At 36.8% G+C, this 26,411-nt stretch overlaps 1 protein-coding gene across 2 annotated transcripts in view; it reads right to left on the bottom strand.

The window, feature by feature from the left end:
* kif13bb (kinesin family member 13Bb) overlaps positions 1-26,411 on the bottom strand; it is a 124,699-nt gene that overhangs the window by 45,275 nt on the left and 53,013 nt on the right. For both annotated transcript variants that reach the window (XM_041250698.1, XM_041250699.1), the window contains 16 exons: positions 25,498-25,585; positions 25,286-25,420; positions 24,737-24,849; positions 24,206-24,317; positions 12,862-13,074; positions 12,648-12,758; positions 12,227-12,361; positions 11,594-11,724; positions 10,972-11,058; positions 4,372-4,541; positions 4,024-4,231; positions 3,444-3,606; positions 3,002-3,148; positions 2,759-2,908; positions 1,804-1,932; positions 1,258-1,431 (listed from right to left, as the gene is read on the bottom strand). In XM_041250698.1, the coding sequence (XP_041106632.1) occupies positions 1,258-1,431; positions 1,804-1,932; positions 2,759-2,908; positions 3,002-3,148; positions 3,444-3,606; positions 4,024-4,231; positions 4,372-4,541; positions 10,972-11,058; positions 11,594-11,724; positions 12,227-12,361; positions 12,648-12,758; positions 12,862-13,074; positions 24,206-24,317; positions 24,737-24,849; positions 25,286-25,420; positions 25,498-25,585 (2,266 nt within the window). The remainder of the gene's footprint in view (positions 1-1,257; positions 1,432-1,803; positions 1,933-2,758; positions 2,909-3,001; positions 3,149-3,443; positions 3,607-4,023; positions 4,232-4,371; positions 4,542-10,971; positions 11,059-11,593; positions 11,725-12,226; positions 12,362-12,647; positions 12,759-12,861; positions 13,075-24,205; positions 24,318-24,736; positions 24,850-25,285; positions 25,421-25,497; positions 25,586-26,411) is intronic.

The following is a 26,411-nucleotide window of genomic DNA, read 5'->3' as shown; positions in this document are numbered from 1 at the left end:
GATCATTAGCACCTGTTTGGTATAATTGTTTAATCATACACCTGACTATATGCATACAAAATCCCTTACTTTGTGCAAGTGTACCTAGAAGAATTGATGCTGTTTTGAAGGCAAAGGGTGGTTGATGTAGATTTTTCTTCTGTTCACTCACTTTGCATTTTGTTAATTGATAAATATAATCTATTAACATGTCTATTTTTGAAAGCATTCTTACTTTACAGCATTTTTTCACACTTGCCTAAAATGTTTGCACAGTACTGTATTTTTTCTCAATAACCCCCCCCCCCCATAAGTGTGGAGTATGGTATGTGGGGAAAAAAAAACCTCATTTAAATTCATGAAACTCTGAGGCACTGACACAACAAAATGTGAAAAAAGTTCAAGGGGGTGTAGACTTTCTATAAGCACTATATATATATATATATATATATATATATATATATATATATATACACATATATATATATATATATATATATATATATATATATACACATATATATATATATATATATATATATATATATATATATATACACACACACACACACACACACACACACACACACACACACACACACATTATAGACACACACTTTTTTACTTGATTTATTTGAAAGCTCTGAGGTAATTTATTGCAAAAGGCACTATACAAGTAATAAAGTGATTGATTATCAAGAAAAAATAATACTGGGGGTTGGAGACGAAGACAAAAAGTTACTTAGATATCATGTATTGGTAAATTTAAGAATATTCATGAATACAAACCCTGCTGCTAAAAATGTTAATTGCAATACAGTTATATAAATGTTAATATCTTTCCTATTTCAATTGATCAGTTTTATTTTTAAATTGCATCAAACTTGCAACAGAAAAAACTGGCTTTGACATACTAAACAGTTGCATTTGAATACAATCAAGTAAAATGGGGCAAGATGCACCCTATTGCAAATTTGAAGAGCAAGTAGCGCAGTTCCGAAACATATAGAGTTCTTTTCATAGTTAACATCCTAATAACTTTTCACTTTTAAAAAGAGCTTTGAAACAGACTTGTGTAAAAAGTTGTCAGGATGTTCAATGAAAAAAAAAAAAAAATCACAGGTACATTTGAACAGTTGCAGCAACACGTGGGGATGCGTAACACTATTTTTAAGCCTCGCTACTTATTCTTTTAGCTCAATGCTAGTCTAATGTCAACAACTGGTTGAAATAGGAACCCAAACCAACTAGAGACGGAAAGGGAACTGTTTGTCTAACCTTGCAGTAGTCAAACACAACCATGCAGTGTGGATCTTTACTGGTTGGGGACGAAGCAGAGGGGTCCACTTCAGGGGCCACCATTACTGGTTCGGACTCGTCCCAGAAGGAGTACTGGCAAAACACGAAATTAGACAAGTGCTGCGGCAGGCCTGTGGCTTGAAGGATCCTAATCTGTAACAGACAGAAAACAAATTATGTAAGCAAAGCCACTCTGTCCACGCCGAGCATGGTCAAAATGAGTTATGTAGTTCCGGTGATAAAACCTTCATTGCCTCATCCAATCAAATATCTAGTTTAAGAGATTAAAAAATAAGTGAAATACCAATTGATCCACAACTGCAACAGTGACATCCTACATACAACATATTAACTTATATAAATGAACCATTCAATCATGTAAAATAACTACGAACTTGTAAATATTTGTGAAGAAACATGGTAAAAAAAAAAATCACTGCAATATTTATAAATATATCTGTATCTTAAACTCAGAAAGGCCATAGATCCTCTTTGATGTGCTCCTAAAAATAACTGAATACTTACCATGCATACAAGCTTGCGCTCCTGTGGTTCGCCCTCACTGCAATTCTCCAAGCCATCGTCTCCTCCAGCCACCCTCTCCTGGAAATCCCCACTGACTCGGAACACCTCCACATGCAACCTCCCTGCCACCTGCCAATGAGAATGTTTCATTATCAAATATTCACTCACTTACCTTTTACACACACAGGTAAGGATTAATTAAGTCGGAGAACAAAATAAATAAAATTTAATTTAATTATATATTTAAAATGTGTATTATATATATTTTAAATTTATATTGAGTAGATTTTGCCGCAAATGAAACAAGATTTTATACACTAAGGAAAGCAACATTTCCTCATTTAAACAACTCTAGTTGAAACCAGGACCTGTTAAACCTTAACTGGTTACACACCAAGGTCCACGTTTTGCATTTCTTCAAAAGCAACGAACATATTAAAATATGGCCAAGTGCCAGTGCTGGAGTGCGAGAGGCCAGCTGATGAAGATGGCTCAAATGGCTTGGAGAAGCATTCCAATTTCTAATTTTCTGAAAACTACTAAAGACATGCATCGCTAGCTGGGGTTATGCTACATTTACACTAATAACATGTAAAATAGTGCTGTTGTAAATACCAAGTTAAGTCTTCAAAAAATTTGAATCGCAACCTATATTCACAATACTGTTAAATATTGAAATTGTACATTTTTACTGAACACATGCAATGCAATTACAGAATACAGCTGTGTACAATATATTGAAGTTTGGCGACCATATTAGGTATGTTACTAAACATTTAGCTTGTAGTATTCCATGACATTACTGAGCCTGCAGTGGAGACACCGGATGACAAAGATGGTCATTATTGCTGGAAAGTAAAACACATCCTGGAGTCTTTTCCAATTGTTGGGGTAAAATTAGAGATTAGTTATATGTACCACAACGTCCTATTTTTTTAAAAATAGCTCTCAATACCTCTCCTTTTTGGTTGATTATGGGCACTGCATACTGCAGCTTGACATCAGAGAAGAGGCACGAAAGGAACACATTAGCCACTCCAATAAGGCTGTGGTTCTCCTGCTCATCAAAGAAGGGGTCTGCTCGCTTGAAGTAGGAACGCATCACCTGTGACAGTGAGGAGAGGAGTTAACACATTTGATGTACAACAGCCACAGAGAAAAGCAGAGTGACAGAAATAGATTAGAGTGGGTTACTTACAGGATTATCCTCGTCGTAGTCCTTCCACTCTTGGTAGAGATCTCGCATGTCCACCAGACGATTCTCCATTTTCTCCAGAGCCCAGATCTGCTTCCCCTTCCCCTTCCTGCGCACCTGCACCGCTGGCTCACTCAGCACTGCGTCACGCTGTCAGAACATACAGGCTCAAACACAGAGGCTCCAAAATTCTGCACTTGTGATGTGCTGCCAGACTAAGATGCTCTGCACTTCATTCACCAAGCAGATAAACACAAGCCATTTCATATACATTTTCTCATCCACTTGTTATGAAAAATATTTACAAATATTTAAATATTTTGATTTGCTTTTCTGTTAAGTTTGTTTGTGTACTATAAGCAACAAAGTGCTTGGGGTGATTCAATTGTTTATAATAGCCAAGACAGCATTTTCTGCTACATTGTTGGTGCTCTCTTTTGCTTACCTTCCTGTTGGCATTGAGATTGGCTGCAGGTATTTGCAAGGTGACACTATATTCAGTTTTCTTTTCCAACTCCTCTGCAATGAAGCTGGCCTCCTGAACCAACAGGTTTGCTCTCACAATCTGCTCCCTCAGCTTCCGCAGGCTGCGTGTCAGCATGGCCTCTCTGGGAAAACAGTACAAGGTCCATTCATATTGAACACAAGTTTAATGCCTCTTTTCAGCAACTTTCTATTCACATTAGTCTTATTTACACTCATAGGTTTGAGCACCCCTTAACTATCTACAAATTTAGAATACACAATTTAAAAATAAATATGCAATACATAAAAAAAAAAAAAAGTGTTGCAATGTAAGCAATGACAATACATTACATGATTAAACCCCCAGCTTCAGCGCTAAAATGTGGCACTATGCTTATGCTTTATTCTCATAGCTCTTAATGTTGGAAAGGTATGCAAGAAGCACATTTCATGAATTGGGTTTTAGAACATGATCACTGTAAAATTCTCCCCAGCTTTACCATCTGGACATTGCCCAACAGGTCTGTCTGTATATCAAAAGTGCATTCTCCTGCACTCACCTCTCCTCACTCCACTGGCGGAGTCTCTGTTGTGCATTCGGAGAGGATGTGGAGAGGCGCTCCATGCTGCGGTAATGCTTGTCAGGGGAGAGGCGTCTTCTCAGCTGCTCCAGCTCCTGCTCATACATCAGTCGCTGTCTCTCAAGAGCAGAGCGCTTCTCCTCTTCGTGTTGCTGTTCCAGGCTCTGAAGTATCGACTGCATTGGGTCTGGGATACATGCACACACACAAATCTGTCATGTTCCTTGCATCACAAGACTTTTGCCAGAAAAAGTTTATTTGCTAGTGTTGCAATCAAGCATATGTTGAAAGCTCACTGTCACAGTTTAGTAAAATGTGTAGTCTCACCATTGTTGCCCAGAGCTTTCATCATGACCTCGGTCTGTGCAAACTCGTAGCTGAAGCTGACCTCGCTAGAGACCTCACTGTTAGAGTCCCCATCCCTGTCCAACTGCTCACTGCTGCTCTTCATCATGCTCTCTTCATCTTCTCGCCATCTACGCTTTGGAAGGTTAATCCTACAGAAAAGGAGGACAGCACCAATAAACATTGTGCATACGGCAATCATTGTGGGACCGAGCTGTTCAAATTGAAACAGTAGTTACATGATAACCTTTTCCAGGCCAAGTTTAGACAGCTATGCTGGAACCCTGAGCTGTTTTTTTTTTTTTTTTTTTTTTTTTTTTTATCTAAGGAAAACACATTTTCTTTCAAATGTCATCAAATCACCATGAAACCATACATCATTTAAAAGCTTAGAACCTGAAAAATATTTTCAAACTGTACAGAATTCTGAACATATGTAAAATGTAAAAAGGTACAGAACTGGCAGAAACTTCAATGAAAAAAAGTTTCCCAAATAACAATGTATCCACCTACTCCCCCACTTCAGTGTTTCAGGTCCCAAAACATGGTGCTACAGATAAAAAAAAAATGCCGGCACAAGAGTTTCTACATGCTCCAGTGTTAAATCATCCAGTTCAGAAAGAGGTAAACACAATGCTTGTTGCAAAAAAAACCAAAAAACAACAACAACAAAAAAAACCTTTGATGTTTTCCAGGAAGCTCACATTAAAACAGGACACCATGGTCGTAATGTGCTGAATAAGGAGCTACATCAAAACACACAACAATGTGACTGTGCAGTACATTCATTTTTTCCTACAACTTTGCAAGGAATTTCAATTGAAACAAAAACAAAATGAATAAAAATGTTGTTGTGAAACCAATCAAATTATATGAATTCTCATTGCCAAGTTGATCTCATCAACATGCAAAGCCAACCAGATCAGGATTAAATCTGTTTGTAATGGTTTATCAAGATCATCTTACAAAATGTGTCAGCCTGTGTGCACTGAAAACAAAAACTGCTTAAGGATTTTCATATCAGCTGCAAATCTTCAGTGACAAATAGGCACCTCAGATAACACAGTCAGACAACGGAAGAGAATTTGTGAACAGTATAAATCAAGGATTTGCAAGTCATGTGGCTTGCTTGCCAACCTTGCCATTCCCAATCCCAAGGCTCGGCAGAAAGTGAATTGTGATATTTTGATTACCTGGATGCGAGATAATAATATTAATAAGTGGGCTCAAGGTTTGTAGTTTGTCGCTTCCATTCTGTCATTGGGTAATCATCTTATGAAGCAATTTAGATGCACCTTGGAATAAAGCCCACAAAGTTGCCATGCCCCTGGTGGAATGGAGAGTGGCAAGTTGGCTCGCTCATAAGCAGTCCTGATTCTGTGTTATCCATTTAGGACAGCCTCTGTTTAGACAGGCTTGACCATGGGACTTCTTCCCCCATAACAGAAAAAAAACTGTTCAGACTCCAACTTTGTGTCTTCTCAACATAATATACTAGTACCTGCACAGGGCAGAGCATATGGAGCTGTAGCGCTCTGTCAGACTTGAAAGGAGGTGGATAGAAAGCCTCCAGTTCCACAGACTGGTTGTTGTGAAATGCCTAGATAGTTTTTAGCAAAAAAGCAGCAGGGGTACAAAGTGTAACCTTTGTCCTGGCTTCTGCAAACACTAAAAATGCCTGCCTCACTTAAAGCTGCTTTGAATAATACAAATTTCAGCATGGCTGAATGCAATGGCTCAAATGGCATAAGCATAAGCAGATTTAGATCAATGACACTTACTGCTGCAGAAAAACAATGGCGTTACCGTGCATGCAGATCCAGAATTACTTCATCAAACCCTTAACTGAACTAATAACTTGCCTAATCGGAGTATTTAAATTATTTCTTCAATGGACATTTCAAGTTACATATAAAATTGTATAAGGAACTTGAAATCTCCAACTTTTTATAAGCTAAAGTTAAAAAAAAAGTCTAATAAAAGCAAATTATTAGTTCAATTGAGTAACTGAGATCCCATTTGGAACAAAAAACACATGGGATCCCCAGGACTAGGGTTGGGAAACACTGTATTATGGCCATATTTGTTGAAGACATTGTTGATATCTTCCACTTTGATAACAGTAACATACTGCTGATGTGTATAGTGTGATATGTTACATCTTGCTTACTTTTGCTAGGGCATGGCTTCTCTTATTCATTGATGTCATTTAGTGACAGAATTTGCTTTGCTGAATGCACGGTTGCAATGCAATTTTGTTATATTTGAATGATGACTGGTTGGATATTGGCAATATTCATAATAATAATAATAATAATAATAATAATAATAATTATTAAAGTTGATGCGAGGCGGGGCATCATTCAAGCAGTCGGAGTGGATTGGTTGGTGCTGAAAGAACTGAACCAGGGTTGGGAGTTTGACTGGCTATTATTGATGGAGGGTGTTGTTTGGATCCAGCCGATGACAGAATTGTGTACCAACCATGTCTTCCCTGTTGATTAGCTGCTAATTGAGCCTTCACTACGGTGTCCTGTCACAGACATGATTTCCCTTGTCTCTAGTCCAGCGTCAGAAAGTATGTTTAAGTAGTTTATGTTATCAGTTGTAGATTAGAATGTTAAGGGAAAAAGCCAGTATTGTGCAGATTGATTTTAAAATGTAATTCACAGTTAGACTGCATTTGTAGATCTCCTGGTCTATCCTTCTTACCGTGCACTGGACTTACCTGACCCAAGCACCATGTTCCAGACCCTCACCTAATGCACTATCCTTACACTACTATTATGTCACTGTAGATATAACTTGTTGTAATACCAACTTATTGCTTCCTAGTTCATACTGTATTTTATTCATACTAATGCATGTAATGTAAACTAAACTACTGTATCTAAATATTAAGCTTGCATTGTAACCATGTACTGCCCTGAAAGCTGCCTTGGATAAAGGTGCCTGCCAAATAAATAAATAAATCAAAACAAGGAACATACCTTGTTGTACTTTTAATAGTCAGTGCAAATGTCGACATCACTATCCAATCACAGAAAGTAAACAGCAGATGTTTTACATTGAACTGCAGTCCAGCGTTAAAAAATAACTCCTTTCCAAATATCTTGCTTTTTCTTATTAGTTACTGCATTGTTCTGCTTAGCATTTAGTATGTCTTTATAGTCAAGTTAGTTGGTGCCATGCTCCTTTCACGACTGCATGATTAAATAGGGTCATTATGATTCATACGCAAAACATGAACGTACATTTCGAACGCCAGATGTGGAATAATAAATGTCGGATGTAACCAAGCCAGGCTAAATTGTTGCAACAGGCATAACATCCGTGTTTGCTTCATCTAGTAGCTAATGTGAGGCTTTTTCTGTACTCGAATATGTAATATGCTATTCGAATAGTTTCTGTAATCAACTACACAGAGGTAGGGGATCCATTTATCTACATTTTTCAATGCAAGTATGAATAACACCAAAAACACATTTTATTAATATTGTAGAAATGGGATCAAGAGCACATGTAGTGGGTCTCATGTGCAGGACAAGGTCTGTCTGTTCTTGTAAGGTAACGCACATATTTTGTTTACTATGTGAAATAGCCCTGCCACTGTCCTCCAAAGTGGGAGTCCATATGACCACAAAGGCATCAATCTGATTGAAAAAAAAACCATTTATTTTTTAATTTCATTACTATATACCCCATCTACAGAGACCGTACTGTCATGGAGTGACCTTAAAACCCATCTTCCCTTGTACAAGGTGCGAGTTCCTAGATAGAAACAGCTTAATTTATTTGAGGTTTTCCTAGTGATGATGGGAATGAGAATGTATATTGGGAGCTCAGCTAACAAGATTAAGTTTTGCAGGTATCAGCCTTTTAAAGACTGTCACCCACACCTGTAGTGGTTTTGACAGACTCTGACAGCAGAAACTGATCAAAAGACTGTCACAGCTACTGGAAGCAGGATGATCTTTGGCACACAAATTGAACATTTGTGAAAGTGCAACAAATATTGTAATGGCTGTAATGTGTTTTAAAGAATATTATTAGTAGATCTGTGTAAAGCCTGTATGAAGAAGTTCATTACATTGAAGGTCAGGCTGGCCTGCTGAAAGTTCCAAACCTCCCTTCTCAGGCAAAAGCATCTTTTTTTAATTAGACTTAAAACATTCTGATCCAGCGAGAGCAGAATGGCAAACCCTATGGAACAAAGTTAATATGCCAGAAGCAAATCGAACTAAGTTCGATTATAGTAAGAAAAACTAAAGTATTTAAATAAATAAGAAACCTAATATAATGATTTAGTAAATACATGAGGATGTTCGTTTATATCAAAGTAAAGTTTGTTATAACAGAAGAGTTGATCTGCTGTATGTATGAGACAGTTCTCTCTCTCTCTCTATATATATATAATCATTTTCTAGATAGAACAAATGTTTAATGTTATATATATATATATATATATATATATATATATATATATATATATATATATATATATATATATATATATATATACCTATTTGATTTTATTGCAACTAAGCACAGAGGTTTTAAAAAGTATTTTGATCTAATAAGAAACAAAATGTAAAGTAACAAGTGTTTTTGCTTAAGGCGCTACCTTAATACAAATAGACTGTAAAAGCAGGAGTGAGCATTTAATTTAATCAATTTAAGATTAAGTTCATTTTCTGTTTTCAACTAAACAAAGTCTTTTAGACATTACAATATCAAATAAACTAAAGAATATACATGTTTCGTTTATATAAAGGTTTTACTGCAATAAACAGAGGAACTGTTAAGTTTGAATATAAGACAATAAAATAAAATAGTACAAACTAACTTTTATATACAGTGAATGGACTGAAGAAACAAATAATCGTGACCTCATCCTTACTTGCCTGTAGTAAAAGCACTGTTGGAGATGACTAATTGGTTTTGGCCGACAAATTGGGAATTTTTGATGGTCAGCGATTTAAAAGCCAAGGTCATTTCTATAATGAGTGATCTCGTTAATATTAATGAACAAAATACCTTGCGGATAACAGAAGACAGGTGTTTATATTAAAATAAACATTTTTCTATATATCACATAAATTAATTAGAACCTAGCAAGAAGAGATGGGAGCATAAAGCGTAGCACAGTTTAGTGAGTTAAGCTAAAATTTGTTTTAAACTATGAGTATTGGAAAATGCTTAGGGTAGTGTCTCATATTAAATCAACACTAAAATTGCCAAGAGGAGAGGTTGTCTTAAAACCTGCTTCAACTGGATTGTGTATGAACAGAGAAAGAAGTCAGACTTAGTTCAGTTACTGATTAGACTATTACATTCTTATATGTTCACAGTTGCCTGAACTTAGATGAAAATTACTGGACCTTACACTGAAAACTAAATGACTTCATAACAACAGCCTATGACAAAACCCCTACAATTCATATCAAATATCCTGTTAACACTAGCACGCACCTGTATATGAAAGTAAACTGATGTTATATAAAACAGCATCTCTTTTAATACACATATAAACTTGTATTGTATTTGGCAGCAAGGACCCTGTGAACTCGTTCATCTAAATTTTAGGGAAATGAGGGGTTGCAAATGAGAACCATGAGATTATGTTCCAATATTTTGGAAAGGAGTTAAAAACAATTAATTTTAGATGTTATAGAACTCCAATTAGTTTTAAAAAGGAGTTGACTGGATTCTTCTAGAACATATCATTTACTCAAAGATAACTGTCAAGGAAGATAAGCCCAGAGCAAGACCCCATTCGATACCACTGAACTTGATCTTGCAAGCTGATGAGGTCCATGCTCTGAGGGTCTCTGAAAAACAGATTGCTGTTTGATCGTACTTAGAAGTCTCTGCTTTTGAAGACAGATGATTTTTTGTTAAATGCCCAGACAACCAAAAAAAAAATTTGAATGCAAACTGCGCAAGCGACTCGTATCATGGAGGCATAACCAATCTGGGGTAATCTGACAAGAGTAAGTTCATACTATTATTAGAATTATTAATATTTTTAGTAGTAGTAGTAGTAAAGTGGGACTGACCTGCTTGGAATGGAGACTGTTAAATAAAGCTTTGTTTTGTCTATGTCAGCTGCAGTTGGTGCAATGCAAGCTTACTGTATATATCACAAGCAGCATCAATTACATGTTAATAAAACAATGTGTATTTTTTTTTAATTATAAAAACATGATTATTGTTCTATACAACGTATTTCTAAAATGGTGACATCACCAGTAAATTATGCAAATTAGTGCCATCGAAAGTTTGAACCTTCCTTCGGTAATGTGTTCTGAACCTTCGAAGGTCAAAATGTACCCTTCGTTGCAGCCCTACACAAAACTTTGTTGGATTTTTAAAGAGCCCAATGATTCCATCTGTAAACACATATGTGAAAATGTATGGATTTAAAATGAAAACTACTGTCAATATCTGAAACCAAATGTGTTAATGAAAAGGGTAAAGTCTTCAAGTCACATGCTACATGGCTATAAAAGCAACCTCAACTCCCCCATGTGTCATGGGAGTACATCTGAACAATAAGAAAAATAATTACCCATGCCTTACCTGAAAAAGTGGTTATTCCCCCATAGAATCCGATCTCCATGATGGAGTTGCACTGGACTGGTCACTGGCGATCCATTCACACAGGTTCTATAGTACCAATAACACAAGAACAGAAAGGTTTCTCTTATTACAGATTTTTGTGATTCAAGGTAATGTAGCAAGAAAGTTCACAACTCTACTGCTAAGCAGTAGTAGCACAACAACTTCTGGCGAGAACTCCATTATATATTTCTAGCAAATGAGAACACATTTCACAACTACACTATTTTTAGACAAGCACAACTTATGTGAACGTTTAGATATTAGCACTTTATTGTCTTCTCAGACTCACAAAACTAGTTTACATTTACCCATTCAGGATCCTGACTCCCACAATAATCAAATACTGAGCTAAAAAGTTTCAACACAAGACTGCACAATCTGTACAGCAGGAGGTACATTTTTACAATGCACCATTGAACAAGAGTTAGACAGACATATTATACAGAGAATGGAAATAGCATCCGAATGACAATATGAGTGCCTTAAAAAAGATAAAAGGATGCTTTAAAACAAGGGAGTATTGCACTTCCTGATCCTTTTTACCACCTTTCCATAGGGCTCCCTGGAAAAAGTACAGTACCTTGAGTTGCAGAGTGGGGTAAGGTTAACCAGCCCTTCCGAAGTAATGTCTATAACACAGTGTTCAGCCTGGATTCCCATCCCACAGAGTTGAATATCTTGGGAATCAGCAGATCCGACTAATGTTTTATCCTGGAGTGAAAAGGAAAGAAGAATATCACTGAAACAAAGAAATTATGGCCATAGGGTGTCACTCAAATGGCTTCCTAACACTTTCTTAAAAGCCTTTTTATAAAAGCCTTTTTGCACTGTTTGGATATCCTTCAATGCAAGTTTCAAAGTAAGTATTAGTTATTTTCTAGTTTCTCCAAGTTACATGATTTTGTATTATAAAAAAGATCATGCACTGCCTGTATGCATCAATTTTGATGCCACAAGGGATGTTTAGCTTTATTAATTAAATTATGGGGCTTTATGAATACCTTTTAATGCACCGATTTACATGTAGTGTAGAGAACAGCAATACAGCCTTTGTAAAGTAATCTAATACACATATGTAAATCTCCTTTTTCAGCAAGATACTGGAAATATTTAGGTAGCTATCACAGGATTATTTTACAGTTACATTATTTTACAGATAGCCCAGCTGATCAGTTTTTTCTTTTGCTAGTGTGAGGACATTAAAAAATTTTACTTTCAAGTAGTAGACTAGGAGCTCATTGAGGGCTGGATCAGCATTTAGATTGACCAGGAAGCACTTGTCCTCTCCAACACGGATACCAGAGGACTGCAAGGAGATCCCCAGGCTTTCCAGCTGCTTTTGACGTTCCTGATTAGAAAAAAAATCCACATGATTACATTGTAGTCTATTTAGAGTTTATATTGAAAACTATAAAGCTAGGACAAAACATTCTGATAAGCACTATTATTTAACACAACAGTGGCACAGGACCTGTAACAAAACATTTGACATTCTAGTAAAAAGTGAGTAGGTATACAAATAGTGAACGGTTTAAAACTACTCTGTTTGCAAGTACAGAATAATGGTGTAAAACAACTTTGTTTACTGGCTGGCTGGCTGGCTGGTTGGTTGTATGCCAGGCTGCATTACTGACCTGTGCAATAGACTCCGTTTTGCGTAGTTTCTCCTCCCAGGTTACCATCATCTCTTGGATCAGCTTCTCAGACTCCTCTAGACGATCTTTCAGTTCTGGAGCTTTCATGGACTGTTGGTTCAAGAAAAAGAGAGTATTGAATGATTTTAGCAGAAAGTGCATAGAGAGGCATATAAGACACACAACACACAGAGTTCTCCCCTGTCTTCCTCACCTCAGCCTCTGTGAGTTGCTCGCGCAGTTTCTCTACTTCCTCACGCAGCTGTCGGGTGATCCTGGCATTGGGGTCCTCATTTACCACAGCGTGGTTAACTATGTTTTTGGCTCTGTCTGCATATCGTAAAGTAGACAGCGTTTCATCATAGTTATCAGCAGCTGGGCTAACCGTTGCCACCATCGCTGTCCTGCTGTTACCACCAAGGCTGTCCTAGAAAGAGACAGAGAAGAGCTCATTGCAATATAGTACAGGATATTGTTGTAAAACAATGTAATATATAGGGCAATACCAGTACATAACACCTAGATAAGAGACATGGCTATTCCCAGGAGCACAATGCATAGGGAATGGCAGGTCTGATAGAATGGTTTTAATCATAACATTAAAATTTATATGATTCTTAAAATAGTTGTACACCAACGTAGTTACCTGTACTTGAACTTGGCAAAGAATAACCGAATGTAGCAGTTTACCAAATATAAAAACATTACATAACCTGCAATTTGTCCTTATTATTATTTACAAACAAGTCAAACAAAAATTAAATATCTGGCAATATCTATTACACTGCAAAACACAAAGTGAGGAAAATAATACTTTTACATAATAATGTTACAATTTAGTAATAATAGAGTCCCAATGCAGTGCTCAAACCATTTTAGTAGCCATGGAGACCGTTTTTTTATTAATTTTTTTTTATTTTAGTCGCCTGCAGGCGACCACTTTGTGCTGTATGTTTTATTTTTTTGTTAGCATATGCCAGGGGTGGCCAACCGGCTTCTCCCGAGCCGAATGCTGCTCTCTGGGGGTCAAAATGAGGCTCTTCGAACTTCCCATATATTTCATTACACAATGAATAAGTTATTTATTTGTATTTTTTTTTTTTATGTGTATTATTTTTACAATAAGTCTACAAGTTTTTTTGTTTTGTTTGTTTTTCATCACAAGTCGATCCATTTCTGACCTTAGCCAATCAGCAGCGTGGTAGCAACACTTGTTCCACAGCAACTAACTAGCAAATCGGGACTCGAGTTACAGAAGCTTGGAAACCGTTGAATTTACTTTGACCAGGACCAGCTTCTGTTTTGTTCATAAATGCAGAAAAAAAATAGCGAAAAAGAAAATCTGAAGATGAATATCGAACCTGAATGCAATGGGAAAACTCCCGTGCCTTATTTGAGTGCCTGGTTGCATAAAACATCTTATTTCACTTAAGTGTATTTTTCACTTGGCTAAGGGAAAAACTTAAGGGTGTTGCACAAAACATCTTAACTGCTCTCCTTAGCTAAGAGAAAACACTTAAGTATGCATGAACGAATTAAGATTTCAACCAATAGGCGAGTAGTTTATTGTACTCTGTAAATCCTGTCTCCAAGGCAACATTTGGGCAAAAAAAATAAAAAGAAACCCAAACTGGACAGAAAGCAAATAACAGGCAAACTGTGTCCAAATTTGACAACTGCCATGAAGCAGAAGAAATTGGCAAAAATAACAATGCGTGAATGCAAAAAATTAACTGTAAATCGCAGCATTCACGAGATATATATATATATATATATATATATATATATATATATATATATATATATATATATATATATATATATAATTTTTCAGAAAGCATCACAAAAAACAGGTAAGTTACAAAAAATGTACACTAAACATTTGTTTAAACAATTTTTATGGCTGTGGTCACAACAAAAGTGAGAACAGTATCTGGTATTTAGCAGAATTTACCATTAATCTCATTTAAGATGTTATGCAAACTGCGAAATGTGTGTGTGTTTATTTTTTTTTTAAAGTATACATTTTTATAGTAATAAAAAGGCACCAGTTGCAAAAAAACTAAGTGATGCCGCTGTATCTGAAGAACAGGGAGCAATGTGTAATTTCTTCTTGTTTGGGGTTGTTAATCTGCTTCCAGCATTATACAGACATTTAAAAAACAGTATTTCCGTCAAACCAATAGTTTGTTATTAATTGCTCGTCATCCATTATAGACAAAGAATTTTCTCTCTGCAAATCCTTCTGCTAAGTGTGGTGTGGCTTTGTCCTGTTCAATTTCCAAAAATGCTGCCATACTTTTTTTTTTTTTTTTTTTTTTTATTTAAGGGGCCTCAATAGGACATTTAAGTATTTTCACTTAGTTATCCCCTAAAGTCGTTTTGTGCAAAGGTTAACTTAAGGGAAATACTTAAATACAAATATTACTTAAGTAGAACATTTGTGAAAACTAAGGGGGGAATTTCATGCATGCACCGGGCACTTGCCTTTAGTCGCAGTTCAAATCTTCAAATCTGCAGCATTATTTCACTAAAAACCGTGCCTGCACGACAAAGATTTTCCAAAAGATTCTGAACTTCTGTCTTTAAAAGTTAAAGCTAGAACCGCCACGATAGTCATGCGTTATATGTGCTAATTTCCATTTAAATACTGTGTTTCTTCTATGCAAATGTTAGATATTATGTTCATGAATACATCTTTTGAGTTGTACCTGAAAGTTTGTATTTCATTTTCATATCAGAGCTGATTAACATGTACCCATCAAAATGACTGCGGTCGGAAAAAAGCAAAAGGATAAACAGACCAAATTTGCCAAACAATCCGAGACCGTGACTCTAGCCTACTCCTAACAAGTGGCCTGGAATTGCCTGTGCAAAAAAAACACTATTTTGAAGGTGAGTTTGTGAAAACTTGCCTTAGGGATGTTATTGCTATCCTTTGTCCAAACAACAAAATCAACTGCAAAAGCAAATTTCAGACCTGCAGCTCTCGCATCACACGGTAGAACGTATCTCAGATCTAAAATAGTGACATTGAACTACAGCTGCATTCAGAACAACATGTGTAAAGAATGCCAAAAGTCACACTGAGTACAGATCCTGCTTGTATGTGGTATAAAAAAATAAACGATAGTTAGCTACTCACTCAAACAAGAAACAAAAACAAAACTATGCTTTTAAATATAATGAAAATGTATTTCTGTAGATATCAATATTACATATGTACTGGAAAAATAAGTCAGATTCATTTAACAGTGTGTGTGTGATAACAATTGTAACACTCTAAAATATCAGTGAAATGCTAAATTAAGCACTTTTTAAAGTTTGTGGCTCTTTGTCACTGTACATTTTGTTTCCTTGGCTCTAAGTCTGTGAAAGGTTGGCCACCCCTGGCATATGACCACCTCAATATTTAAAAACAATCTGTATTTTTAAAATTATTATTAAAACACCTTTGGACCATGTTAAACATAATATAGCTTTTTAGTGCCTGGCCCATATGGTAGGGTGGCAAGAAGGAAGCCATTACTTAAGAAAGCCCACCTTGAATCCCATTTGCAAAAAGTATGCAAAAAAGCTCAGGAAATTCTGTAGCCATGTGGAAAAAGTTTTGTGGTTTGACAAAAGTAAAATGGAACTTTTTGGCCTAAATGCAAAGCGTTATGTTTGGCGCAAACCAAACACATCACCCAAAGAACACCATCCCTACTGTGAATCATGGTGGTGGCAGCATCATGTTATGGACATGTTTCTCATAGACAGGGACTGGGGCACTTGTCAGGACAGAACGGAAAATGAATGAAGCAAAGTATAGAGAAGTCCTTGAGGAAAACCTGCTGTCCTCTGCAAGAAAGCTGAAACTGGGACGGAAGTTCACCTTTCACCATAACAATGACCCAAAGCTACACTGGAGTGGCTAAGAGACAAAAAGGTAAATGTCCTTGAGTGGCCCAGTCAGAGCCCTGACCTAAATCCAATCAAAAATTTGTGGCATGACTTGAAGATTGCTGTCCATCAATGCTCCCCAAGGAACCTGACAAAACTTGAACAGTTTAGTAAAGAAGAATGGTCAAATATTGCTAAATCTAGGTGTGCAAAGTTGGTAGAGACCTATCCCAATAGACTCACAACTGTAATTGCTGCCAAAGGTGCTTCCACCAAGTATTAACTCAGGGGGCTGGAGACTTATCCAATTATGATCTTTCAGTTTTGTATTTTTAATATATAATTTTGTCAATAAAAACTTTTGTCCCCTTAACATTGTGGAGTATGGTGTGTAGATAAGCGAAAAAAAAATCATTTAAATGCATGAAACACTGAGGCACTGACACAACAAAATGTGAAAAAAGTTCAAAGAGGTGTAGACATTCTATAGGCACTGTATGTGTGTGTGTGTGTGTATATATATATATATATATATATATATATATATATATATATATATATATATATATATATATCTAGAGCTCTGGAAAAAAATTAAGGACCACTGCAAAACTATCAGTTTCTCTGGTTTTACTATTTATAGGTATGTGTTTGGCTAAAATGAACATTTTTGTTTTATTCTATAAACTACTGACAACATTTCTCCCAAATTCCAAATAAAAATATTGTCATTTAGAGCATTTACTTGCAGAAAATGGCAACTGGTCAAAATAACAAAAAAGATGCAGTGTTGTCAGACCTCAAATAATGCAAAGAAAATAAGTTCATATTCATTTTTAAACAACACAATACTAATGTTTTAACTTAGGAAGAGTTCAAAAATCAATATTTTGTGGAATAACCCTGATTTTCAAGCACAGCTTTCATGTGTCTTGGCATGCTCTCCACCAGTCTTTCACATTGATGTTAGGTGACAAAAATTCAAGCAGCTCGGCTTTGTTTGATGGCTTGTGACCATCCATCTTCCTCGATCACATTCCAGAGGTTTTCAATGGGGTTCAGGTCTGGATATTGGGCTGGCCATGACAGGGTCTTGATCTAGTGGTCCTCCATCCACACCTTGATTGACCTGGCTGTGTGGCATGGAGGATTGTCCTGCTGGAAAAAACAATCCTCAGAGTTCGGGAACATTGTCAGAGCAGAAGGAAGCAAGTTTTCTTCCAGGACAACCTTGTACTTGGCTTGATTCATTCGTCCTTCACAAAGACAAATCTGCCCGATTCCAGCCTTGCTGAAGCACCCCCAGATCATCACCGATCCTCCACCACATTTCACAGTGGGTGCGAGACACTGTGGCTTGTAGGCCTCTCCAGGTCTCCGTCTAACCATTAGACGACCAGGTGTTGGTCAAAGCTGAAAAATTGGACTCATCAGAGAAGATGACCTTACTCCAGTCCTCTACAGTCCAATCCTTATGGTCTTTTGCAAACCTCAGCCTGGCTCTTCTTTGCTTCTCATGATGGGCTTTTTTCCAGCTTTGCAAGACTTCAGCCCTGCCCCTAGGAGCCTGTTTCGAACCGTCCTCGCCGTGCACTTCACCCCAGCTGCCGTTTGCCATTCTTTTTGTTGGTCACTTGATGTCATCCTACGGTTGCTGAGTGACATTCGAATGAGTTGGCGGTCATCCCGGTCAGTGGAGAGTTGTTTTCGTCCTCTGCCGGTCTGTAGCTTTGTTGTCCCTAATGTGTGCTGCTTGACCTTGTTCTTATGAACCGCTGTCTTTGAAATTTTAAGGATGGAAGCAACCCGACGCTCACTGTATCCCTCTGCCAGTAAAGCCAGAATTGAACCCTTCTTTTCCTCACTCAAAACTTTCCTTTTCAACTCTTTGGGCATGGTCAATAGTCATTTTTTTATTCTAATTACTTTTGAGGTACTACTAGCACTGTTTTGCCATCCAGCTGGTCCTATTGCAAGAGGACAGCGATGACCACAGGAGTGTTTTTTATACTTTTCCTACTTAAATAAGATTTGGTTCAGGTGATCCCCTAATCAGTACCTCATTCAGTAGAATGAGGTGTGCCTGTGTTGGAATTCAACAGAGACTGGAATGGAATGGCTGCCATACATGTAGAGAGTCTCTTAATTTTTTTCAGAGCTATATATATATATATATATATATATATGTGTTATATTTTATATATATATTATATATCACACACACAGGTTTGCAAAAAGATTCAACCCCTTTGCTACTGCAGGGCTAAATCGTGTGTACTTTCGTGTGTTTAACGCTTTGCCGCCGGACCGTCCTAATTTCGGTGCCCGAGAACCAAAAAAAACTCCCCGTCTTCCGTGATATCTCACAGCAATAATAAGCCGTGTGGTAATTCCAAAATCAGTCTGGTACTTCCATACTGTCTTTCTATAACCTTAGGAACTGAATATACCTAGCCTTAGGAAACCAAAAAAATCAGTCTTGTGGGTTCCTTTGTGTATTTTTATATGATACACCAAGCCATGTACAGACAAATGCGAACGGTCAGCATCGACTTTTGAAGCCTAGTTACATAGGAAGCTCAAGATATGCCATGTAAACACAGCACAAGAAAAGGTTCTCATCTACTGCTCTTTTTGAAGGAAATTATCTCCTGAACCTGTAATTCAATACGTTTTAATTTTCAACACAATATATTTAAATGTTTGTTTATGTTATATACATATACACACACACACATTATAGAGATATATATATATATATATATATATATTACGCGGCTTTTTTTTAAATATAGATGCTTGAAGATGGATAAGCCTGTGTTTGACGATGACAGTACATTATTTGCTTGCTGCAATAACTTGCATTTTATATGCAAAATTGCTTTGGATTTATTTGGTATAAAAGTATTGCTTTTTCATCATAGTTATTTTTTTCGAATTTTTCTTCTGCTGAATATACTTTATTTTTTACTTGCCGTGGTCGCAACATGATGGCTACGTTGTTCTGCTTTACATAAAATAGCTTGTTTTCTTGCTTGTTTTTAATATTTGTGGTTGTATTAAACTTTTTTCTATAATGTTGCCTATAATAATATAGTAATATGATCAGTGTTTGCTGCATTCTTATTTTACAGAAATGAACCAGGACATGCGGTAAGAATCACACCCTGTCGTGGTTCATTTCTTACACAAACATACATATTACATAAAACTTTCACTTCAGTGACGGTTAAACGAGTGTGACACATATCTGATTATTTCATTTTGGCTCCTTCCAACCCTTGTCAGTTTTTTCAGGGAACAAAGATACAACGGCAGAAATACACAGCTGAAACAACGGTGTTTTACAATAAGAAGGCTTCCATTTAGACTCACCTGTTCAGACAGCATCTGTAAACTCTTGACTGCACTTGACTATATGGCACCCAATTTTGTACCAGTACTTCCACCAGCTTGTACTTGCACTGAACTGCTCCATACTCTGCCTTATTCTACTAATGCTCTTAATTACAGCTACCTGTATCTTGTATTTGATTTTACTCATACGTATTCGTAGTCATGTTTTTTGCAATTGCTGTTATTTTAAATCATTCTCATCCAGTTATCGTATTTAGTAAGTGCTCTTACTGGACTTTACCTGTATAAGCAAATATTTTTACTGTAAGTTAACTGCTCTTAGGTTGAGCTCGCTCAATTGTAATTTACTGTTTTCTTTATTTTGCTTTTATTTGAATTTGATTTTTGCTACTGATTTTATTGTACTTTGCAGCTGCTCTTATCTATAATACGATTTATTCTGTAATGTGATTTTACAGTGTGATATTTTTAACAATTGTAAGTCGCCCTGGATAAAGTAGTCTAAGAAATAATAATAATATAATTGGTTTTGATGGTACAGTACTACATTTAACAGCAGTACTTTAATTCAGAACAATATGATTCTGAAAATATCACTTGCCAAGAGAGACAACTGTGGACTGCGATACAGTATGGTATGTATTGTAGCAGTATGTAAAATTTCCTATAAAAACAACCAAACAGCAAAATTAAAAAATGTTAACCATGCACAGAACTGCGTAAAATGTAAAAGGAAATGCAATTTAACAAAAGATAAAACAAAAAAAATCAGTTTCCAGAATTAACAGTATCCGAAGTCAGTAATCAAATTGCAGAATATAGTGCTCTAAGGCCCTAATGTGAGCGTTCACTTGCAAATGAAAATGCATAAAAGCAATTAAAGATCAGATTTAGAAAAAAAAATGCATCGCAGTACCAAAATGTTTAATGATTAATTTAAATTACCGTAGGTTGCTTCATTTTTGCTGCATTTTCATCAAGTGAAACTGGAGGAAGCGCTGTGTAACTGCACAATAAAGACTCAATTGACATATGAGAAATAAAATTTTAAAAAATGTGAGCTGCAACAGTTAAACAAGTACATAGTAGTATTGAAGGGATGGGCTTTGTAACAGAAAACTGGTGACAGGAGTCAGAAATCGCATGTACATAAAATGGGGATTGAGTGCTGACTGTACGTAAAACGATGCCAGACGTGGAGTTTACAAATCCACACTTCTGCAAATACAACATAATGAGGCCAGGGATCACCAAGCCACAAATCAGAATTCTAAATAATTTTTCATATTTTCTGATGATGTTTTATTGAAGGACGTGCTTCCAATGACAACCTCCTTTGCTACACTAGGCTCCAAAGTTTCTCCCCTCTCACCAAAAACAATCAAGAACATCAAATATCTTTGTGAAAAGCAGGAAGTGCATCAGAAATAAACAAAAATGTTCCCTAAAATATTACTAGAATTAAAGCAACAAATAGTAATAACAGACCAGCTATATTAATTCTGATAATACTGTAATCCTATTTCCAAATGCTCACTGATTTTATAATTATTTTATGGATTGTTTACTGGTGAGTAGATACGTAAGGTACACAATGAAGAGGGTATTTAGAAAGGCGTAAGCACAGAATAGTATTTTTTGTAGGTATTTCAACATTTTAAAATGTTGTTTTAGTGTTTTCTGAGACCATCTAATAAAATATTCCAATTCTCATTTCCAGTCATGATACTCGCACCTGTTTTGTTTCCATTGTGAATCGTTATTGCTTAGCATGTTGAAAAATACGGTGGTCTGATCAGCATTTCCGATCTGTCCAAGCTGGTACTGACCCTAATAACGAAATGCTGAAATTTTAAAAGCTTCTCTTTGAATTCCTCAGGAAGCTAATTACGCTTCTTTGAAAATGGTTGCCTGTACACTGCCGGTCAGAAGTTTTAGAACACCTCCATTTTTCCAGTTTTTATTGAAATTTACGCAGTTTAATGTCTCAATGTACTCTGAAATTAAAGCATAGAACAAATAAACAATTGGAGATAAAAAATAAATCATGGAATAATTTTGTTTAACAAAATTTAATCTACATTTTTTACTCAAAGTAGCCACCTTTTGCAGATATAACAGCCAAACACACTCGTGGCATTCTTTCTACAATGGAAAACAAATATTGTTCGGAAAGTTCTTCCCAACACTGTTGCAGAAGTTCCCACAAATGTGTTGCACTTGTAGGTTGCTTTGCTTTCACCCTTCTGTCCAGTTCATCCCAAACCAGCTCCATGGGGTTTAAGTCTGGAGACTGTGCTGGCCATTCCATGATTTGAAGCCTACCGTCTTGTTCTTTTCTTCTAAGGTAGTTCTAACATAACCTGGAGGTATGTTTTGGGTCATTATCTTGCTGTAGGATGAACCCCTGACCAACTAGGTGTATACCAGAGGGTATTGCATGGCACTGCAAAATGCTGTGGTAGTCGTTTTGGTTCAGGGTGCCTCGACAGCATACAAAAACCCTGCGTGATGAATCAAAGATTTCAAATTTTGATTCATTGGTCCATAAGACCTTCTCTCTTCCAGTCTTCTGTAGTCCACTGGCAGTGCTTCATGGCCCAGGCAAGCCTCTCTCTCTTATTTTGCCATTTTAGCAATGGCTTTCTTACTGCCACTCGACCTGTCAAACCTGCAGCTCGAAGTCTTCTCTTCACAGTCGAAACTGAGACTTGCTTACTTCGATCAGTGTTAAGCTGTGCTCGAAGCTGTTGTCCTGTGAGCCGCCTATCACGCAAGCTGTTGACTCTCATAAACTTGTCTTCCGATTCTGTTGTGGCTTTGGGTCTGCCAGACCTCTTCCTGTCAGAGGTTCCTTTTGATGGTGTAGGAAACTGTATACACTGACACCTTGGCTTTCTTTGCAATTTCTGTAAAGGAAATACCTACACTTTTAAGGGTTATAATGGTCTGTCTGTCTTCCTTTTTGTTAATTGCCTTTTTCTCGCCATTATGATAGCAATATACTACTTCATGTAGTACAATACTGTCCAAATAATGCTTAAGAGGGTGTAGTAACACAGTCTGTTCCAAAACTGGTTTTATACAGACAGAGGGTTTGTAAGTAATCAATAAAAGTTGGGACACCTGTAGAAATTGTTAGCATCAACTTTCAAGGCTTAATTTACTTCCATTGCTGCAGAACAGCTGTAAGTTGTTAACCCATTACTTGTTCCCTGAAAAGCCTTTTTGTATAACTCTGAAATGTACATTATTTTTCAGTTTTTGGTAACCTAAACTTTTTTTTTTTTAACCTCTGGCAGTTTACCACTTACCTTTGTACCATTTCAGGTTATTCACTGGACTTGATCTGCTTCAATTTCAATAAAAACTGGAAAAATGGGGGTGTTTTGACCGGTAGTGTATGTCATGGATGATTCAAGATCGGGCAGTGGAGTTTTTGTTCATCTTTTCTCGGCAGCAAGTCATGTTGCTGTTTGTGTATTTGGGTAGTCAAGTCCCTTGTTGCCGATTTTAATATATGCATCACTATACTCTAATTTAAGAGAAAGGCCATTTTTTTGAAGAAATTTGGTATAAAAACTGCATCTTAAATTTGAAGGAATATGGTACTTTGTTTTATATTATTATTGCGGCAATGTGAATGTATTGTAAATCCACACCTGTAAATGCGCATAATAAAAATGATCAGTAACACCAACGAAACTAAAAAGAGTGTAACAAACGTTTAGGCAAAACTTAAGATAAATAGAGAGATAGACAGATAGAGATAGAGAGAAAGATAGATAGTGTTTTACTAACAAGGAAAAAGGTATTATACTGGCATGAATACATGTGTATGTCTGGCTTCTGAAGATGGTGTTTGCTCCTGTTTGCTTTTTGGGAAATGTATTAATTGTCTGTGTAGTGAGTTTTTGAAGGGGTTAGCACTTTTGTTTACTTAATCTTCATGTAAGGGTTTTGTAACAGCATCTGTACTGTGCCGCAAGGCATTCAATCTTGCACAATGTGGTTAAAACAGAGATTTAGCTCAGCTGGTGACGTATTAGCTTCTGTTGCATGCTTATTGTTTGAACAAACTCCACACCAAACGTCTGCAGTACATTGCAGTGGCAGAGACTTGCACTTTTAATTAAACAATGAGGTGGCAGGGACAGGCACCGCCTCCCTTGTAACAGCTAGTGAGGCCCCTCTGGGAGGCACGCCTCACAGTTTGAGAAACCCTGTGCTAATAAGTCTAAATGTTAATACTTTCACTACATGCATTGTATTGGTTTCTATTTTCAAAAACATGTACATACACACAGCTTCCTTACCTTGAGTAGCCAAGTAAGCACAGAGTCTCTGTAAGGCACAAACTTGTTCTTGTTCTTCCCAGAAGATTGCTCAGCAAGTGCAGAGATAACCAACCCTAGTGTGCTCAAGGACCTGAAGTGAAAACACAGAATACGTGTCATCTCCCTCCCACCACAGACAACTGGGTTCTTATTTTATTTTGCATGTGAGCTGCACCGCATTTAATGCATTTGTACATAGTGTTTTTCTATGAATGCTTAATAGGCTTATAACTTGAACACCTTGCTGGATTGATCTGAAAATGTGTATTTAGCTACATAATTAAATAGACATAGTTCTCCAAAAATCCCAACCATTAAATTGATCTAGTCACATAACAACTTGAGAGCACACATTGGTGCAAGTTGCTGTGTTAAGAAGATCCCTTCAGTTTAAACACATAGCAATATATTTTAGTATTTTTAATGGCCTGAACATCATGCAATATTGTTCTGGTTATAGTACATATTAATTATTACTTAAGGCAGATGCGGTTACCATATGGAACTCACTTATTAATATTGCTCCCTTCTTTCAGTCTCTCTCCAGCAGCCCCAGTCTTAGCTGCCCGCTCACTACCGGCCAGATCCACCAAGCTCAGCTTGCTCACCTTTTCACTTACTGTCTGCAAATGAAAGCGCAATTCAAACTTATGCACCATACTTCGACATCTATACTGTACAAGGATCTAGAGGTTATACACCTACAGGCTCTCCCATAGTAAGAATGACAACAACTCAATACAGCTCTGCAACAATTACATTGAATTATAGGAACAATAAATAAATGGCTAATCAGTGACAAACATGTATTCTGTATAAAACACACCAACTCCTTCCATTTTTAATACAAATGAAACACGCATGCATATAGTGAATACATTAATATGAATTATTTTTTATCTTGTGCTATACCATACCCTTCGTGCAAATCAATAATGAACTACACACATTTACAAAATGAAAAAAGAAATATTAAATAAAATAAAAAAATAAAAAAAAGGACAGGGGAAGACAAAAACAGGTTGGTTAAATAGGTTTGGACTGTAACATGCTCCATACCCCTGACTGCAAGTCGCACAGAGTGTGTGTGAGGATGATGTTGAAGACAGCATGTGAGCGGCTGCTCTCCTCATTCATGTTGGTAGCGGCCACTGTGCGAGATTTGTTCCCCTCCGACATCAGGGACTCAATATCCTACCATACAAGAGAGGAGGGGGCAGGTGTTAGCTGGGTTTTCCTCGTTAAAAATACCTTGTTTCTTGTTGCTATACCTTAAAGCATGCCACTGCAAGCCGAGAGAGACCATCCACATAGGGACCCAGAACCTTGTGCTCTCTCACTTTCAGAGAATGGTGGCCCCTGCAGAAAAGACAACAGGTAGAACAGATGTTTGTCATTTACATGTGTCATTACAGTATAAGTTCTTACATCTCAATATTTCTCTTTGTATAACAAAAAGAGAATTTACACACATGGAGGTAGACATTTGCTCCATCAATGCAAGGCCGGTTTCTAGTAGCTGGTTAAACTGGTTAGATTAAACCAAGGAGTAGATAACTGTTGATTCCACTCCATGTTTACTAGATATCATTAAAAAATTAATTACTTTAGGACCTGCTCAGAGGCAGGGTGGGTCAAATCAGATCGTCTGGTTGCCATACAGTACCGTGATAAATACAGTTAACTGGGGGGGTGGGGATTGCATGTTTTATTACCTTGCACACCAAACAAATGAAAGCAGCACCAAACTTGGGTGTCATTCTCTCTCTCTATATACTACTACCCACAAAAAGATCTGACCAATTTCAATGTGAAAAATGTGCAAAAATGCAGAAAATCAGACAGGGGGAAAATACCTTTTCACAGCACTATGTGACCTTCAATTTTACTACGTCCAGTAGATTTTAGCGTAAAGTCGCCACTTTTGCGACTAAGCATTTACAGTATATACGAACTTTGGTTCTGTAATAAAGACTTTCTGCTTCTTTGTCAGAATCTGCACCGCCCTGTTGATCTTGCAGAGCCAATCCTTTCGTGGAACCAGACCCCTTTTCTTGTTTCCATAGTAATGCACACCAGCCAGTTAAGTCAGGGTAGAACAGCAGATATTATCATTCCAAATTCATTCTGCGTGGTCTGCAGTTCGCAAGAGTAGGATGTTGACAACTTAAAAAAACATTGTTAT

This window comes from Polyodon spathula, chromosome 5, assembly GCF_017654505.1.
Source record: "Polyodon spathula isolate WHYD16114869_AA chromosome 5, ASM1765450v1, whole genome shotgun sequence".
Taxonomy (NCBI): Eukaryota; Metazoa; Chordata; class Actinopteri; order Acipenseriformes; family Polyodontidae; genus Polyodon; species Polyodon spathula.
Note: the sequence above shows the minus strand (reverse complement) of the source record. Positions and strands in the feature narration are given on the sequence as shown.